The 19,594-nt window shown below is 33.9% G+C and overlaps 1 protein-coding gene across 4 annotated transcripts; it reads right to left on the reverse strand.

The window, feature by feature from the left end:
* Positions 1–14,239: 14,239 nt before the first annotated feature.
* LOC141713603 (uncharacterized) lies at positions 14,240–17,953 on the reverse strand. Of its 4 annotated transcripts, XM_074517099.1 has the most exons (9): positions 17,818–17,925; positions 17,444–17,592; positions 16,860–16,940; positions 16,544–16,643; positions 16,354–16,438; positions 16,213–16,262; positions 15,444–16,004; positions 14,885–15,235; positions 14,240–14,761 (listed from the first exon to the last, which is right to left on the reverse strand). In XM_074517099.1, the coding sequence occupies exons 2-9, from the start codon at positions 17,483–17,485 to the stop codon at positions 14,292–14,294; spliced, it is 1,740 nt and encodes a 579-aa protein (XP_074373200.1). In that variant the 5' UTR covers positions 17,486–17,592; positions 17,818–17,925; the 3' UTR covers positions 14,240–14,291. The 4 variants fall into 4 exon arrangements, with proteins under 4 accessions (XP_074373200.1, XP_074373199.1, XP_074373198.1 ...); XM_074517098.1 differs by lacking the exon at positions 17,444–17,592 and having other exon boundaries at positions 15,444–15,989; positions 17,818–17,953; XM_074517097.1 differs by lacking the exon at positions 17,444–17,592 and having other exon boundaries at positions 14,885–15,223; positions 17,818–17,953.
* Between the last annotated feature and the right edge of the window lie 1,641 nt (positions 17,954–19,594).

A 19,594-nucleotide genomic window follows, 5' to 3' on the forward strand; every position in this document is an offset into this window, starting at 1 on the left:
TCCTACATGCGAGTCTTGTCTATTGGGTAAAATGACCAAATCTCCATTTAGTGGACACGGAGAGAGGGCTGCAGATTTGCTAGGATTGGTACACACAGATGTATGTGGACCAATGTCTACGCAAGCCATGGGTGGATTTTCGAACTTCATTACTTTCATAGATGATAGATCTAGATTCGGATATGTGTATTTGATGAAACACAAGTCTGAAGCCTTTGAAAAGTTCAAAGAATATAAAAATGAAGTGGAGAAACAAACCAAACACAGTATTATAACTCTTCGATCAGATCAAGGTGGTGAATACTTGAATGGAGAGTTTCTAGATTATCTCAAAGAAAATGGTATAGTCTCCCAGTGGACTCCTCCATATACTCCACAGTTAAATGGGGTATCTGAAAGGAGAAATCGAACTTTGTTAGACATGGTTCGGTCCATGATGAGCTATGCGAATCTTCCAGTATTTTGATGGGGTTATATGTATTGGAAACCTGAGCATATTTACTGAATAAGGTGCCTTCCAAATCTGTTCCTCAAACACCGTATGAGATATGGAAAGAAAGGAAACCGAGTCTTAAACACGTTAAGATTTGGGGATGTCCAGCTTATGTCAAGAAAGTTGACCCAGATAAGCTGGAATCTCGATCCGTAAAATGTAATTTTGTAGGATATTCTAAAGAGACTTTGGGGTATTACTTTTACACCGATCATCGGGTGTTTGTCTCAAGACATGCTACCTTCTTGGAAAAGGAGTTTATCCTTGAAGGAAACAGTGAGAGCAAAATTGAACTTGATGAAGTTCAAGAAGCACAAACTACTACGGATCAAGTGGAAACACATGTTCAGACTGAACAACCTTCTGTGGAACAGCCCATTCGTAGGACAGGGAGAGTATCTCGCCAACCTGAGAGGTATTATGGCCTTGTCATTGAGAATGACAATGAGTTGTCAATCATTGATGATGACAACCCTGTGACCTATAATGAGGCTATGAGTAGTGTTGACTCAAAGAAATGGCATAGTGCCATGAAATCCGAAATGGAATCTATGTATACCAACCAAGTATGGACTCTGGTTGAGGCGCCTGAAGGTGTTAAGCCTATTGGGTGCAAGTGGGTATACAAAAGAAAGATTGGAGCAGATGGCCAGGTGGAGACCTATAAGGCCAGGCTCGTGGCAAAAGGATTCAAACAAAGGCAAGGGATTGACTTTGATGAAACTTTTTCGCCTGTAGCCCTGTTAAAATCAATTTGGATTTTGCTTGCGATTGCTGCTTACTACGACTATGAGATCTGGCAAATGGACGTGAAAATGGCCTTCCTCAATGGGGAACTTGAGGAGGAAGTGTATATGACACAGCCAGAGGGTTTTCTTTCCAAGGGAAATGAACACCTAGTGTGTAAGCTGCTGCGAACCATATATGGTTTAAGGCAAGCTTCTCGTAGATGGAACATCCCTTTTGATGAGACAATCAAAGAGTTTGGTTTTATCAAAAACATAGATGAACCATGTGTCTACAAGAAGGTTAGTGGGAGCGCGGTAACATTTCTTGTATTGTATGTGGATGACATACTTCTTATAGGAAATGACATACTGATGTTACAATCAGTCAAAGTATGGCTATCAAAGAACTTCACCATGAAGGACTTGGGAGAAACATCCTACATTCTCGGTATGAAGATCTATAGAGATAGATCTAGAAGAATGATAGGTCTTACCCAGGGTACATACATCCAGAAAGTGCTTAAAAGGTTTAGCATGGAAAACTCCAAAAAGGTCTCATACCGATGAGCCATGGAGTGTCCCTTTCCGAAAAAAATGTCTCCTAAGACACCTGAGGAAAGAGAGCGTATGAGTAAGATTCCTTATGCTTCATCAATAGGATCTATCATGTACGTGATGTTGTATACAAGGCCTGATGTTGCTTATTCAATTAGTGTGACGAGCAGATATCAGTCCAATCCAGGTGAAGACCACTGGAAAGCAGTGAAAAACATCCTTAAGTACTTGCGAAGGACTCAGGACATTTTTCTTGTTTTTGGTGGTGAATCTGAGTTGAAAATAGAGGAGATGTCAACGTCGAGAGAGTTGACACACATAACAACGTAGCAGACCCACTCACAAAGTCACTTTCTCAGAGTCACTTTGATTGTCATAAAGACAAGATTGGTATTAGATACCAGAGTGATTGGCTTTAGTACAAGTGGGAGATTGAAAAAGATATGTCCTGAGTCCAATCATGTATGAGGATTTAGGAATAACTTTTATGTAATCTATTTTGATTTCATTGATATTAATAAAATACTTGTTTTGTTTTTATTACGGGTTCTGTCTATTTAAATGTTTAAATAAGATATACCACAGTTTAGAGTAAAACTTTTTATGGATTGTGATGAGATCATAATAATGAGACCTAAAAGATGATAACTCTAAACTTAAATAGTTCCTGGTCGTAGGATTACTAACTGGTAATTAATAATCCGCAAAGATCGGTACATACTATGCTTGCTTCATTATGAAGGATGTCTGTTCTCATAGACATTTATGTGGTGACACTATAGCTAGTATGTAGGTGCTTATTATAGAATAAGTTCACTGAACATGACTCACACAGCTGAACAACTGATGGAGTTCACTCACGTGTCAGCAGTTGTTCACATAGTGATAGTTGTACAAGTATCCTTAGACTTGAGGTCATCATAGTCATCTTGTGTACACTGAACTATGCTTTGGTTTAGTTCTTAGTCTCAAGGGACAATTATAAGGGCTCTACTGGGTATAGGAATTTGTACACGAAGATAGTGTATGATCAATAAAGGATCTACCCCTTCCAGTGTAGGAAGAGAATGTTCAATGCTGATCCACTTATATTAGTTCAGGAATCTGTGGCCAGAGTGAATGAAATTAGAAAGGAGTTTCTAATTTACATTAAATATAACTAAGCATAGTGAATGGGAAAACAAGTGATTAAATAAGATAGGCTTGACACAAGTTCCATGCCTTGTATTTAATCGTGACATTGCAGGGTAGAAGGAATTAATTATACGGTAACTACTCACTGAATAGGTTCTTGGTATTCTAAGCAGTGAATTCGTATTATCCGGATAGTCGCGATATGCTGAGAAGTATCCCTCACGATGTTGAATAAATATGATTAATTAATTAATCATATTTAATGAATTAGAGAATTTATATAAATAATGATAAAATAGTTTTATTATTATTTATTTCTACTACCGGCTTAATATTGAACCTACAGGGTCACACCATAAAAGAGAATGATTTAATGGTGGAGGAATTAATTAATAATGGCTGATAATTATTTATTTATGAAATAAATAATTAATTGGCAAATTTAATAATTGATTAAATGAGATTTAATTGATTATAAATTAATTAAGAAAAGGTTCTTAATATTATTAATTAAGAATTTAATTTTTGGAAATTAAATCAAGTGAGAGAATTATTTCTAAAGAGTTTAGAAAAAAAGATTAATAATTAAAAGGTGTTTTAATTATTAGTGAGAATAATAAAGGGTTAATAATAATAATAATAATATTTTATGGAAAAAATTTCAGCTGAAAATTTTGCCTATAAATATACTATTATAAACCCTATTTTTGCCTCAACCAAAAAGATTACAAAACCCTAATTCCCTCCATCTCCTCCTCCTTCATTACATCATTTTCCTGGTGGATACTGGTGGAGTGCTTCACACTTGAGGAGCAGCTGCTAAGGATCTCCGTTCATCATTTTTGGATCGCCATTAAAGACCTCCATCTTTCCATTAACGTAAAGCTTTTTAAGATAAACATACTGAACTACGAATTAAATATTATTTTTTGCATGGATCCTGCGGAGGGTTTCGGTTTTTTAAGATTTAAATTTACGTTTTCGCTGCGTTTATGTGCTAAAAACCCTTCATAACTATAATCTTAATTTCAACAATTATTGACCAATCAACACCAATTTCAAATCACACAAGTTTATTTGATTAATTTCTTTCTTGACACAAAGCAATCATTCGACCCTAACCATATAGATCAACATGCATTATTCGAATCAACTTCGCACTTCATTCTATTCCAAGATCATCTAACAATTTTTATAACACATCGTTCACAAGTCATTTTAACAATTAAACCAACTAAATTTCTTAACACAAATCTAAGAATTCGAATTTCACCTAAATCACTACATGCATGCATCAATTCAAGTTTATAAATCACTAATCAATTTTAATTATTCTATACTTTCTATAAACAACTATCCACCATCAATTTCATTATCAAAAATCAACTTAATCTCTTTTGAAATCAAAAACCCATTCGGCTTTATAGAAAACACCACATGCAAACACTAAAATTCGAGTTTATTTAGCCTAGAGTTCAGTTTACACATCATAACTCACCACCGGTTCACCGGAGTTTATCACCGGTGGCGGTGACTTCACGGTGGTGCCCTCATTCGAGGGTGTCCAACCACGAAACCCCCGTTTTCCCATCAATTCCTCAAAATAACTAACATGCACATCTTATATATCATTCATTTACAAGGAATCATGATTAAACAAGATGATATCAACAAGAACAACAAGAACCGAGAGGTTCTCGGGTGAACACACACACATGAGCACACACAACACACACACACCTACATGCAAGTGGATATACACACATGCACACTCTTCTACCTACATATAGGTGTTTATCAAGAAGATTTAGGGATGATTGGTGAGATTAAACAAGGAAAAGAGAGGTATACCGAGAGAGATAGAAGAAAGCCGAGAGAGAGAGAGAGAGAGAGAGAGAGAGAGAGAGTGAGTGAGTGATCGAGAGAGCGTGAGAAAGAAAGAGAGAGAGAGAGGGAGCCACGGAAAGAAAGAAAAAAACGGGGGGGGGGGGGGAATGAGCTTATATATGATAGGGGGCAATGGTAATTTAGTAATTTACTAATTCCCCTTTTGATTTGATTTACTCTCTCTTTTTACTCTAATAAAATAGAAATTGAACATTAAATATATCCCTCTCAGAAAGTTAAAAATTATTGCGAATAACAATTTTAAGACGTAGATCTCGAAATTAGCTTTCCAACCATTACTTATAATAGACTTTTGAGCGTACGGTTGATTTTATATGATTTTTACAAGCTCACGCTAAAAATAGCATTTTATCACATAAAAATCATTTTAAAAGCAACAATCATGAAGTAAATCCGTGTATCTTTTTTAGAAAGTCTCTAGGACTATTTCGAAGATAAAAAATAAATCTCATGCCTTTTCCTTACTCAGACAATTTTATAAAAATATGCAAAGGTTAAATAAACCTTATTTATATCAAATAATTTCCTTAAAAATATCAACAGATCACATAATCACGCATACAGACAAGCAAGCACGTATACTCACACATCACAACTTATGCCTGATCATAAAAATTTTCCTTTTTATCATTATTCCTCTTTTCGCGTACCGGGTCACGTTCTGCCTAACGGCCCGACGCTCAGCGTTTCAATTACGCTTCACAATATCATTACCGACCAACACGTCACTAGAACGCAATACTTTACTTAAACATTCATTTCATATAATAACACATCGTTTTAAATACTTTAATCCTTTTTTAGGACGAGTTCCGTTCTACCTGACGGCCCGACAACATAGCTTAACTCCTAAGCTGACTCTTTAAATTGGAACGCGTCTATCTACGCTCCCAGATACTATCTACGCTCCCAGATACTAATATACAATAAAGACAATTAATCAACACCTTAATCACATAATTTATAATCACATCACATAAATCATACTTTATTCACTTAATTACGTCACAAAATTCTCAGTCGTCACAACCATTGTGCAACATAACTTTTTGAGTTTATTTATATTTTTTATTAGATAAGCCGCATCCTTTCATTTTTAACAAATTCTTTTTTTATTAATTTAATTTTTGAGTAAATAAAATGTTGATTTATATTATTTACGTGCCTCCTTTGTATTTAGTTTTTGTAGTTTTATTATAAAATTTTAAAAATGCCATCACCTCATATTAGTTTCACTCACCTCATATTCATATATATATATATATTATTAAATTATTTTTTATAAAATAGTATTTAAAAAATGTAATAATTTTAAAATAATCAGTACTTTTATTGATCAATTTTTTTACATTATAATTTTATACATATTTTTAATTTGTAATTCATTTGCATTATAAATCAATTTCAATATGATTTGATATTAAGATTATAAGATATTATCAATATTTTTATACATTACGAATTAGTAGACTATTTATATATATATATATATGTATTAAATAATTTTTTATAAAAATAGTATTTTAAAAAATATAATAATTTTAAATTATCATTACTTTTATTGATCAATTTTTTTACATTATAATTTAATACATATTTTTAATTTGTCATTCATTTGCATTATAAATCAATTTCAATATGATTTATATTAAGATTATAAGATATTATCAATGTTTTTATATATTACGAATTAATAGACTGTTTTTTATTTTAAAAATATACTAAAAATACAAAATTATTATTTTTAATATCCCCGCATCCCCGTGGGAATCCCCGTTCCCGTTTAGGATTCAAAGTGTGTTCGGGGATCACGGCGGTGATAGTACTTCCCGACCCCGAAATGACCTGATGCACATCCCTGCAAATAAATTTCAAATATTTTAGTTATAATGATATAGTTTTAATTTTTTTATCGAGGTAAGTTAAATTCGAACTTTACGATAAAAATTAAGCCCTCAACACTTAAGTTATCTAATACCCCTGCAATAATATGTATGAAAACAAAAATAGGTAAGAAAATCCTGTAAAAAGTTAAAATAATTATTTATTGTATTAAAAAATTATTTCTATATATTTAGCAAAAAAATAAAATATTTCTATATAGATGCAAGTTTATTCGAGATAATATATAAATATATATATACAGGTCCGTGCCTCGCACGGCCTTTTACGCTAGTTAGTAATTAATAAGTGACACATCATTTATAAATTTCTGTATCCGCCACTCTTCATAGGCACACAATAATTTCTTAGGTGACAATTTATAATTAGTATTTACATCATTAATAATACTAAACCCAACATAAAAAATTTTATTAATGAAAATGATGAATTTTTTATCATATGTCCGTGAACATACAATAAGAAATTAAATTGCGTGAAAATGTATCAACTCATAAAAAATACATGAAATTTAGTATTTATCGTAAGCCGACGCCAGAAAAGCCCTATCATTTCTTGAGTACATAATTACATGATTAAAAAAGGTTCATACTTAGCGTAGCGGACAAGTGAAATTAACAAAAAGCAATACATATTAATTGTGACGAAATTTGTTTCCCCAATTTTGGAACTCTACACCATATTCTTATTTGCACTCATGGGCTTATCCAGCCCAATTGATCAACCTTTGTTGGATTGATCATCACAGCGAGGAGAGGTCCAAAGGAGGCCCATTACAACCAAACTTCTCTGGCCCATTAACCTTTATTTAATTAAAAAAATTAAAGTTTTTATAATTTTACATAGAGAACAATATCTATTCTTTGTTAGATTAGAATTCGGAACCTTACGCTTTTGCTTTAAACCTTTCTTAGCACATTTTTTTAAAGAGAAATAAACGAAGTTTATATATGTTGTGCAAATAATTATTAATTTATTTCTATTTACAGTTTATAACTCGTACAATATACGGATTTTTTTTAATATTATATATTTTTTAAGTATAAATTAAAAGGGAGACATAATATCCGATTACACCACCTACAATACAAATTCTCCTTCAGCTGAATAACAAGTTTAACCTATTTTTTATATAAAATTAACAAAAATGACCATTTTCTCGAAAAATTGACCAACATGAAATATATAGATAATGGAGTATTTATTATATACGAGATACGGTATCACATAAATGAAATACCCGTGGAATATCTTATATAAATTGATTGGGAATTTGGAATATAAAAATGTCTGCAATTTACCCTGCCTTTAGCAATGAAGAATTTAGGGGCGGTGTCTTTTGATTTTCACATTTATTTTATTTCGAACGTCAACATCTCTTGTTGTAGCGGTATCTCACTCGCGTCCTTTATGACCTCTTTTTTAGTCCTGCATTTTTGATCTCTATCATCATAAATTATTTATTATAGCAGTCTCGGTGTCCGTAATTTCATAAATTTACAATTCTTACCGAATTTCCAACAAATTACGATAATTAAAAATAAATTTTGTTTAAATTCAAATTTGATGCCAACAGTCAACAAAGCATGGTACTCTCTAATTAACAACCCTTCTTTCATTTCTGCTCAAATTCACCTGTGAAATCTGCAAAGTAAGCATTTGTCCACCATTAAGGAGGTCCATTAATGAGGTCCATCAAGCCCAAGAGGCCCACTTGTAAAATAATCCATTAAGGAAGTCCATTAACGAACCCCCTAAATACGTAACACGTTCTTGTTAGTAGGGTTGATAATTTGATATCGAGTATTTCCTCTGAATACGATTCTAGTAGTATAAATAAAATTGTATAATAAACGATATAAACGATACTAGGATCATCAGTTAGGGGTGGGTGATGGCCAAAAATATTTTTTTTTTAAAATGTAACAAGAATACCAGTTTTTGAAAGATTTGACCAAAAATACATTTATAATACACATTTGAAAAATGGATAAGACTATTACACATTTGACAAAAGAGTATTATTGTTAAAAAAATAAAAAAAAAAATCAATAAAAAAATACAAAAAAGACAGAACCATGATACGCATTCCTGACATGCGTATCATTCGCATATCCCTTTCAATTGTTTATATTTTTTTAGAGGGTTTTCGACACGCATTTTAAGGTGCATATAAAGTATAGTTCTGTAATTTCTTTTTACAATTTTGTTTTTCTGAATAAAAATTAAAACATTCAACTTTTATTCAGAAAAAAAAATTGTAAAAAATATTACAGAACTATACTTTATATGCACTTTAAAATGCGTGTCGGTCACTCTCTCAAAAAAGTAAACAATCGAAAGGGACAGAGAGAGTATTTTTTAAATTTTTTTTGTAAAACTTTTTTTACACAAGTTACCTTTTTTTAAAATGCGTATTAGTAATACCCAATTTTAAAATATGTATTAGGTAGGTATTTTAGGCTAAAAATTTCATACAATAAAATGGTATTCTTGTTACAAAGTTTAAAAAAAGAGGTATTTTTATAATTTTTTCATTTAAATCCACCATTTCCATGTGTAAAATTTGAATCTGGAGTCCGGTTCAACCAGACCTGAGATATGATATAGATAGAGTTCCTCAACCTCAATCAGCAGGCTCTGTTGTAAACATAAATAGAATTATTTGCTTGTACATATTATTTGTTCTTTACCAATAATTAATTTAGTATCCAATATTGTTTCATCAATCACCTAACACTGACTACAACTGAATGATATTCCCATGTGATTCAATTAGACGCAGGCACGACCTGTACATCTTCAAGATATATTCTCACAATAAACTTAATTTAGTATCCAATATTGTATCTGAATGAACATTTATTTTTTGTTGTCTATTCTATTGTATCCAAGATATTGACTCATATCTGTCAGATTAAAAACTTCGTATATACTTAAATTTGACTTTGATACTGATAGAACACTTGAGGAAACTAGAGTTCGTATTACTAAAATGATTCCCATTTAAATCTCAGAACAAAAAGATTATACTCACAATAATTTAAGCCAACGTTAGAAGGGAAATAGGAGCGCCATTATCTTGATTTGAATATGAGAATGAATTTCAAAATAAACAGAATATGAGGTTTGACTGGATTGACCGATTCTTAAGCCTTGTTAGAAAATCTTTCGTCCTTTAGGTACATATTTTGTCTCCTCTCCTTCTTTTTATTTTTATTTGGGCTTTGTCGGGATTTAAAGATCGCATGCAGGTGTGTTGTGAGTCTTGACATCCTTTGGGATATCTAAACTTCTGAACATATTCTGGGAGCCGATCCCTTAAACCTCGAACCGATCCTGGCATGTTATACTCGACCGCATTCATTTAATTTCTCTCTTTATCTTCGCCTATGTGGTCCGAGTACACGGTTAATCTGTCCTCATTTTCGGATGCAGGATTATGGATCGGTTATACGACGGAGGGCCTTCGGTACCAAATGGTCCGACCTACTTTAGCAATATTGCTTCTTTTCCTGCGGCGAACAACCCGACACAGTTGAGCTCCTCGGACATAGAGACCTTTTACGCCAAATACCACATTCCGAGGGTGATTATCACCTTTATCAGCCAAAGAGTTCGGATCGCATCTATAGTTGCCCTCCCGTTCCTTCGAGTTGCGGAGGTCGTGCTATCGGGATTTCCGAAGCCGCCTTTAAGTGTGGCTTTCGGATCCCCCTCCTTAAGCTACTGAAGAAGCTCTTCCGCCAGATGAAGATAACTCTTGCACAGATGGATCCGAACAGATTCATCCATATCAACACTTTCCATTGCCGTTGTATGGCGGCCAACATCGAACCTTATTCCCGCTGTTTTGGTTCCACTATGATTTCCGACGGAACGGGAAGAGTCCGGGGTCTATACCATCGGCCACAGGTCTGGCCAAGGGGATTGTTGCTTCACCAATTCCTGTAACAAGAAGAGTCATACGCACTGATGTTATATATCCGACCTTTACTTGGAGGAGTTCGGGGTTTGGTGTGAAGTCGAACCGGCTCGCCTAGTGATGCCGAAACTGTCACCCGAAAAGGCGATAAATTATGGAGCCTTGGTGTCCCTGAAGATGCCGAAAGTCCCGTTATCTAGTAGTCGGGACATGAATTGGCTATTTTCTCTATGGGGTAGTGGTAACACCCTTTCCTTATATGCTTCTCAAATTTTATTTTTATGTTCATAAATTTGTTATGTCATGTTGCTTCAACACTTGACCTTTCCTCTGTTTTATTTCTTGCAGTGTTTTCCCGACAAGCCCTTTGGAAAGGAAGAGGAAGAAGGCCGAAGAAAAGCTCGCATTAGAGAGAGCGGAGTCTGGGACTTCTAGTCTTGAGGACGCCGATGCCCGAACGCCTATTCCTTCTCCTGCTCATTCTCCCACTCCTTCTATGGAGTTAAATGGGGAGAATCGGCCGGAGATATCTCAGTCTGAGGCCGATCCCCGCAAAAGGCTTCGGGCTCCTGGTGACCAGGTTATTCAGACCTATACTCCTAAGTGGGGTGTATTGTCTTCGGACTCCATCATTTCCAGAGCTCCTGCGGCCGCAAGAAAGGTCAGCCCTAACCTGTGCAGGGGACTGATGCTTCCGAAAGATCAACCGGTTTATGCCAAATTTTTGTTTTATAATATAACCCTTTTTACGGTTGATCTGCTGGATTCCTGCACCGAGCTTATGGCTCGCCTCTCTATGGTATGTCTTTAGTCTTTTTATCCTAGCATTTTATTTCCTTATATTTTTCCTACTATAACTGTCCATTGGGCGGCTGTTGTGGCCGACAAGGTCCAAGATGCGCATACAAGGATGAAGGAAGTTGCGCAGACGGAGGTCAGGGCGACCAAGGCTGAAGAGGAGATGGAGCGCGTGAAGGCTGTTGTGATTTCATCCCTTGAGTTTCTTGAAGATTGTGGCGCCTCCCCCAATGGATTCCTTGTCTCTACGCCTCCTCGTGTGATGAGCATCCTCGTCGGTTGATTCACCGCTCTCCTCAGTAGTGTGGGGACTAGAGAAATCTTGTCCATCATTGAGTAAAGCCAAACCTCTAATATATTTAGAGTCGTTCCATATATGTAGTTGAGGTGGGAGGGGCAGTCTACTTCCTCCAACCTGAGAATACAATGGCATCCCATAGGTGGGGTTTATTGGTGCACCACAGTTGACATCTCAAAACCCACAGGTTTTGTTCCCAAAGAAACGTTCAAAGTTGAGCTTTGAGGATTCGTCCCTAGAGTCGGGATTGGTTGAGATCTAGGTAGTGGAATATTGGGATTATTCGTTCCTTGAGTATTGTAAGTCAAGTGTAGGTGGAATCTAAATGGTGGACGAGATCGTTTGAGTAGCTCCAATCAATGTTCCGTGAGGACCGTTGTTTGCGCTTCGTATGGTTACCATGGTTGTATTTTTCTCACAGATGGCGCCAAATGTTATGGGTAGAAAACTAGGATGTCTTTAGTGGTAGGGTTCGTGAGCTCAAAACTCTATTTGATTGCTCCCGTATTTTGTGACTCAAATCTTTCTTCACAAGATGCTTACGTACCTTGCTCTATGTCAGGGATCAAGTCAAAAAACATAGTTTTAATTTGTTGGGTGAAACCCCTTATATAGGTATGAGAAACCCTGAATTAGGTTAGGGTTAAGAGACTAGGTGTATAAGTCTCAAAATTAGATTGGACTTTAGAATACTAGAAAGTTTTTTTTTTGTCAAGAGAATGTAGAAAGTTGATTCCTTATCTTTGAGGTTTCTTAAAAATCAACCCTCAAGAAATCATACTCCTTGTAGAATACTATTTGCAGGTATAATTTTACGCTCATTTATTAATTACGAAATTAATAAATATTTTAAGCTTTGAGCCTCATTAATTGAGCTTCTATTTAGACAAATCAATTTTAATTAATGCGATATCAATGATATTATTTGGGCTTTTTTTCTTATCAACTACATAAATTAGTATTGGGTAAAATGACTATTTGGTCACTGTAGTCACTAGTAATTTGCAAGTGAGTCACCAAGTTAAAAAAATTCTCAATCGCATCATGAACTTGTAATTAACTTGCAATCACATTACTGAAGTTCAGAATACTTGCACCGCCGTTAAAAATGTGTTAACTTTTAACGGAGACCGTTAAATTGTGTAACATCATCTTTAAATTTTCAAATTCATCACTAAACTATGTGTTAATTTTCGATTAGGTCACTTACGGGTAAAAAATTGAATATTGAAAATATAACAAACGAATTTTTTCAAATTCATTAGTGATATCAATTTTAACTACGAGAAATATTAAATTTAGAAATAAGATATTTTAAATATTTTATCAATTCTAAATTTATTTATATTTTAATTACACAAAAAACATCAACACTATTAATGGAGTAAACAAAATTATTGGGATAAACATATTATCTAGATATTTGTTCACTTGTATCGATTATAAGTATATGGATTGAAAGGGTAACATTTTAGAAAAAACTAAAAAAATTAAAATATAAATTAAATGGTTATGCAAATTTAAATTTAATTAAAGTGTAGTGCAACTATTCAGAAAAAAAAATAATTAAACTGAAAGTTGTGATATTTTTTTAAGTATACGAAATAAATGAGTATGTTCAATTTTAAACTTAGGGAATTTGTATAATATATCTAATATTTGTAAATGGGTTTTTAAAATGGGACTTAATAATAAAAAAATACATAAATTTAATATATTTTAAAACCAAATTTAGTTGATAACCTAATTGAAAATTGAGATAAAGTTAATGATCTAATTGAAAATTGAGATAAAGTTAATGACCTAATTGAAAATTGAGATGAGGTTGAGAGTATGTCACGTCATTTTTCCGTTAGGGAATTTAACGGAACTAACAGCAATGATGAATTTGTAAGTTTTAAAATACTTCATGATTTGACTGAAAACTTTTTTAACTTGGTGACTCAGTTGCAAGTTACTACTGACTACAGTGACCAAATAGTCATTTTACCCAATTAGTATTAGAATGTTAGTATATGTTATATATAAAAAATAAAATTAAGAACAAGGTTGGGATAGAATTAGGGTTACAACTAAAAAAATTTAAGCCTAAGATAGACCTAAATTATTATAGATGATGGCAAAAGAATCAATAGTTATAGAAAGCACTTTTCTGTTTAACTAACAAGTCTCTGTTAGATATAAAGTATGACACGTAAATTATTATACCTAATATAATCTTGGAGATGCTCTAATTATTCTAGGGGTCTCAAAATTTTTCCCAAAAAAATGAGTTTTTTCTTGTTCATTATTTATTTTCTCAATGGAACTGATCCTGCACACAAATGTCACTAATGAAAAAGTGTGATGTACAAATTCTGCATGTAATCAAACACTCGCCATCGTTTTAGAAAACCTAACATGTAATCATCAGCAGTAAGCTGTGTGTACAAGTGCTAGAACTACAAGTAGAGTTTTATACAAAGACAATTAGCAAATTATGGTGAAAATGCAATATGTAAATCCATATTTCTCAAAAGATATAGAAGAGAAAAAACAGACCATCTGGTATCAAGGTCCATAATGACTAATGGGCAGATCAACCAACAATTTAGTAATTGTTTTTCCCAATGATCTTGTGATTTCTATACATTTTTGCACATCCTTGTCACAAGCAATTAAAATCCAATCACCTTCCTCGTCTTCATACTTGATGCTAAATGCGCCTCTCTCCAATTTTAGCCTCTCAATCACATTATCTTCCAGCTCTGCCATTCCCGATGAATTAAGGAGCTCAAACCTGATAGCAACTCCATTATAGGCTGCCTTCACATTTATCTTATCCATGTCTCGGCTCGTCTGAGCAACAGCTATATCTTGCAAAGAGGGCATGCCTGAACATACATAATCCATTTTACTCGGTTCCTTATCATTTGCTTTGCTTAGCTTAGAGAAATTCTGAATGCCCATCCTACTGTTTCCATGTTGCCACCTTCTAATGCCATGACTTCTACATATGCGTTTAAATGTGGACCGGCTAACTAAAATCATTGAACATTTCGAACAAGATAAAAGGTTAGTAATAAGAATATTTACCAAAATTTAATTAGACACCGTATATTTATAAAGCAAGCCAAGCACAAGAAAATGTTGGAAAAACTCACCGTGGAAGCTGTTTGCTGCATCGTCCAGTGGTTTCCCAAAATGCTTCCTAAGAATGTCAGAAGTAATACCTTTATCAGGTTTCTTCACATCTCTTATGCATGTTTTATCTATGACATTGATGGTTGAGTTGTGTTCTTCTGCTCCCACGGTGAGCCCCTTGTTATGTGTAGCATCTTTCACTATAAGTAGCTGTTGGGAACGATCCGACACTAATGAATCGTCTTCAGTGTCAAAGGTCTCTTGACGAGGTAGTGATTTTTCTGTTTGGCTTTTAGAAGACTGAGATGCAGTATTCATAGCAAAACCGGAAATGGGCAATTCTTCAACTGGTTCATCTACTGCAGTATCATCTAATGAAATCGTTAAAGATATAATCAGATCCAATTAAGTCTAAATCCTTACACCTTGAGGTTTTTAGAATAAAAAGATAGTTTTACATTAACAGAAACAAAATTTTCTTTATGTTATTACATCTTTGCTTATTGCTTATGTTACTGTGAATGTTGTACTATCGCATGCATATTTAATTCCATTACAAGATTTTTCACCATAACATACCTTTGTTTTCGCCCACAAGGTGCTCTTTGTAATTCATAGCTTCTTTCAAAGAAATCTGAATTTCTTGTGCTTGATAAACTTCAACTGGCTGCAACAATGGGGTTACTGGAAAAAGGGTTGTTGGAGTAGCGAATTCTGGCCAGTGGGATGGCAGAAGTTGAGGAGGTGGTACTGATATTAAATTTTCAGGGAAATTCAGTTTGGCTCTTCTACCTTTGAATTTAAGGGCAGCTTCATCATATGCCCTAGCAGCTGCTTCAGCAGTTTCAAAAGTACCTAACCAAATTCTAGCAGATTTGAAGGGATCTCTTATTTCTGCTCCCCATTTTCCGGATGACCTCTGCCTCACTCCCCTGAATCTTTGTTCATGTCCGGTTTGTGCGAATACTGAGGCAGAAAACATAGTTTCAGAGTGTTCTTTGTGCTTTACAGCATCTCCCAAAGTCAATTCTGAAACAGAAAAATGTTGAACTGGCTCCCATTCTTTTTCAGATTGAGCTGTGTGCTCTTTGTGCTTTGTAGCATTTTCCATAGTCAGTTCCGAATCTGGGAAGTTTTGGACTAACATTCAAAACGAATATATTAATTCAAGATATTCAAAATCCTTAATTGCCACTGAACGCCAGTTGTCCAGCTAAACAACAGAAAACCGAAAATTAATTGAATAAACAGAGGACCTTAAATCTCAAAGACAATCGAAGTCGTAGAACCTGGTGTATACAATTTCTATTTCAGTAAATTAAATGTATGTCAACAGCTATACACTTACTATTGAGAGAATTAAGTTGTCGACTTCTTTGTGCACAACATATTTGGTCCCTGCATAAATACAGTACTAGTAGTTCATATATAATATGATAAGGAAAATAGGGTAATATAAGGATGACTATTATGAATGTACACTTCTTACCATATGTAGAAGCAGTCTGTGTCTTTTTGAAAGCTAAGAGCTATCTCAGATGAATACTCCCGATCTCTCCAATAAATTATTGTATCTGAGAATAGTACTCTTATGATTAGACAAAAAGGTCTGAGAAGGCATAGATGGCAGCTCACAAAACTTATAGATTTAATTGCACTAGTGAAACCGAAGATAGAACCTTCTTCCTTTCTATATATATTTTCTGGAATAATACAGTGCAAGAGTAAAGTTTCACTGTCCTCTTCATCAAAAACGTATAAGAATTGTTCTTCAGATCCCTGTGTTACAAGGTTTATTATAATAGACTCCTTTAGGTTCTTAAATAATTCACGTATGCAGGCAGGAGCATGCCTCCACAAACACATACAGGAAGAGAATACAGATCAACAGAAAGAGAATATAACAAAATCCTAGCAGCGCAGAAGCAAATATGAAGAGAATGCTGATGGTCAGTAACAGAATAAAATAAACTTGAAGCACTAGAAAAGACAGACCTTCATATAATGAAGAGTCAAATGCCCCGTGCCTTGGTCATCCCACTTCCCGTCAGAATTTAGGACATACACCTTAACGCGCTGAATTATTGAACAAGTAAATACAGTTAACCGATCGCCAGAAGATTGAACCATACTTTCAATTCAGCTCTTTCTTACAAACTTTAGCTACTAAAATTAAACTTAATGCAGGAATTTCAACTAACATGGCCATTTAACGACAATCAACAAATATGTTAGCACCGCACATTTAGATTGGGTTGTGTGCCTTAAGCTATGTCCTGGGCACATAAATCCTAAATTGACTTGCATTTTCCAGTAACTATGAGCTGACCTATTAACCATTAAAGTCTGATTCAGAAATTTCTAAGAAACTCATGCAACTGAAATAGTTTATTGTATGTTATCCTGATAAGATTTCGTGTATTCTTGTACATTTAGCTTGACAGTGGCATCCTTGTATCAACAAATCTATCCGGTGAAAATCCGAGAAATTAATGTAGGAATTTTAAACTACTATTCATTATCTGCAGCAAAGAATCTCAGGGCAGTATACATTATGAAGATTAATAAATGAATTTCACCTGATCATTCAATTCCTTATCAACTAGTGCAATCGAATGCATTTGTTATACAAAAGACATTGAACTTAAATCTGGCATCTGCCTATTAACATTTCCGGTCTGTAGAAAGTCTTGCATGTCTAATATAGGCATTCAAATGCTATATTGGCCTACATAATCAACGTTTATCAAGTACATTAAATCATTTTTCCACCAGTAAATCTAACAACAAACACTCGAAGTGTCTGATTTTAGCTAACCTGGTAAACTGGCAATAACCACCAGTGAAAGTGATCGCACATCTTTAGTGGCAAACATTACAAAACTCTCAAGTAAAAAACAAACAAGAATTGTTAATAATTGATAGTTGCAACAACAAATCAAGTGTTACTCACCTGCATAGAGTTGTCTGACTTGTCCTGGCCACCCATTTCAGCTTCTTCCTCATCGGTGGATACCATTTTTAAATTTAACTTAAGAATAACTCAGGTTAAATTATAAAGGGCCTTCAATTTAGTAGTTTCTTTCTTTGACAAAGGGCCTGTTTGACTTCCATCTACCTTACTGACTTTTAGTAGTACTTATATTCATCAGGGTTGGTCCACCTACTTATAAAAAGAAATTTATTTTTTTCAAATTATTTTGATTTTTCACCTTTGTTATTAATTTTAATTTTTAAGAGTATATTTTTAAATATTAATCTAATCTATAAATCACAAATTAAGATAATTATATTTAAAAATTATCTTTTTTGATTTACTTAAGTTAATTTTTTTTTATCTATAAACACATATAGATCTGACATATAGTTCTTATCTTGAAAATAAGAACTCAGCTACTTCTCCCGAGAGAATTACAAGATTTTCTAGAAGGGTTTGTTACAACTAAACAAACAAAGGATCCGTGATATTTTTAATAGATCAACATGCACGGTTTACAAAACTTGCATTAAAATAGACTAACACATTTTTTAAAACTCCTTTGTTTGTTTTTATTTGTAGTGCAACATATCTGTGCAGTATCTACTAGGTCTGTGACCCTCCTTTGTCCAGTTCATTTTGATCCTTGATCTTATATTGTTCAAGATGCATTTGTAGACTTTCCAATTCAGCAATAGAATTGTTTGTTAACTGATAATATTGGATTTTCGAGTTGTCTGTATTCTAAATTTTGAAGTTGTTTATCGAGATCTCTTTTATTGTGTAGAGATAAGTTTTTGAATTGTCGATATCTTCAGTTCCCTACATAAGCTTTTGACTTGTCGATATCTCTAATTCTCTACATGAACTTTTTGACTTATTATTGGATAGTTTCATTATTATAATAGTTTTCTTGGTAGGATATTTTCCTTTATTATGTATGGTTGTTGACTATATAAGTCCCTCTTCTATTGTGCAATCAAGAACAAGTCGTATTATAATAAAATCTTACTTTTCTCTTTTCTCTCCGTACTTTATCATGGTATCAAGAGCTATGGTTCGATCCGAGATAGGTTGATGATGAGTTATATCGGGTTGGGTTCAAAACATGTATTATGATTATTGTTTCTTTTTGTCTTCTTCTTATTCAAATCGGTTATTTTTTTTTCTTGGATGATTTTGAGTTTTAATCATGATCATCATTTTTTTCCGATTTGGTTGGATTTCTCACGGGTAAACAAAATTGATTTTGGTTGATTTTTTTTCTGCTGGTTTTGGTTGAGACTCTCATACAACTTTTCTGCTGATTTTGGTTGGAACTCTTATACAATTTTTATGCTGGTTTTGGTTGGGACTCTCATACACACACTTGGTCTCGCTTTGATGATATTGGATCCTTGATGATATTGTTTTTTCTTTCTTTCACTCTCATCTTCCTTTCTTTTTCTCGTGTTGATGATGGGGGTAGCCCTAGGCACATCTGTATACTTCTCCGTTTTTTATTTTATTTTATTTGGTGCTCTAGGCACATTGACCCTACGAGGGATTGTTTAGTTATTTGGTGCTCTAGGCACATTGGCCCTATGAGGGATTGTTTAGTTTATTTGGTGCTCTAGGCACATTGGCCCTTTGAGGAATTGGTTTAGTTTATCTGGTGCTTTAGGCACACTGGCCATTCGCGGGATTTGATTAGTTTTGAATACAATTTGAAGGATTTGATTAGTTTTGGATACAATTTGAATTGTGATACAAC

The sequence above is a fragment of the Apium graveolens genome, chromosome 3, assembly GCF_009905375.1.
Source record: "Apium graveolens cultivar Ventura chromosome 3, ASM990537v1, whole genome shotgun sequence".
Classification (NCBI taxonomy): Eukaryota; Viridiplantae; Streptophyta; class Magnoliopsida; order Apiales; family Apiaceae; genus Apium; species Apium graveolens.

Excerpts from the sequence above, each read along its gene's own strand:
- LOC141713603 (XM_074517096.1), bottom strand. The coding sequence starts at position 17,883 with ATGGTATCCACCGATGAGGAAGAAGCTGAAATGGGTGGCCAGGACAAG. Across the intron at positions 16,941-17,817 it reads AGTCAGACAACTCTATGCAG|CGCGTTAAGGTGTATGTCCT; the intron begins GTGAGTAACACT and ends TCAATAATTCAG. Across the intron at positions 15,236-15,443 it reads CCTTGTGGGCGAAAACAAAG|ATGATACTGCAGTAGATGAA; the intron begins GTATGTTATGGT and ends CGATTTCATTAG.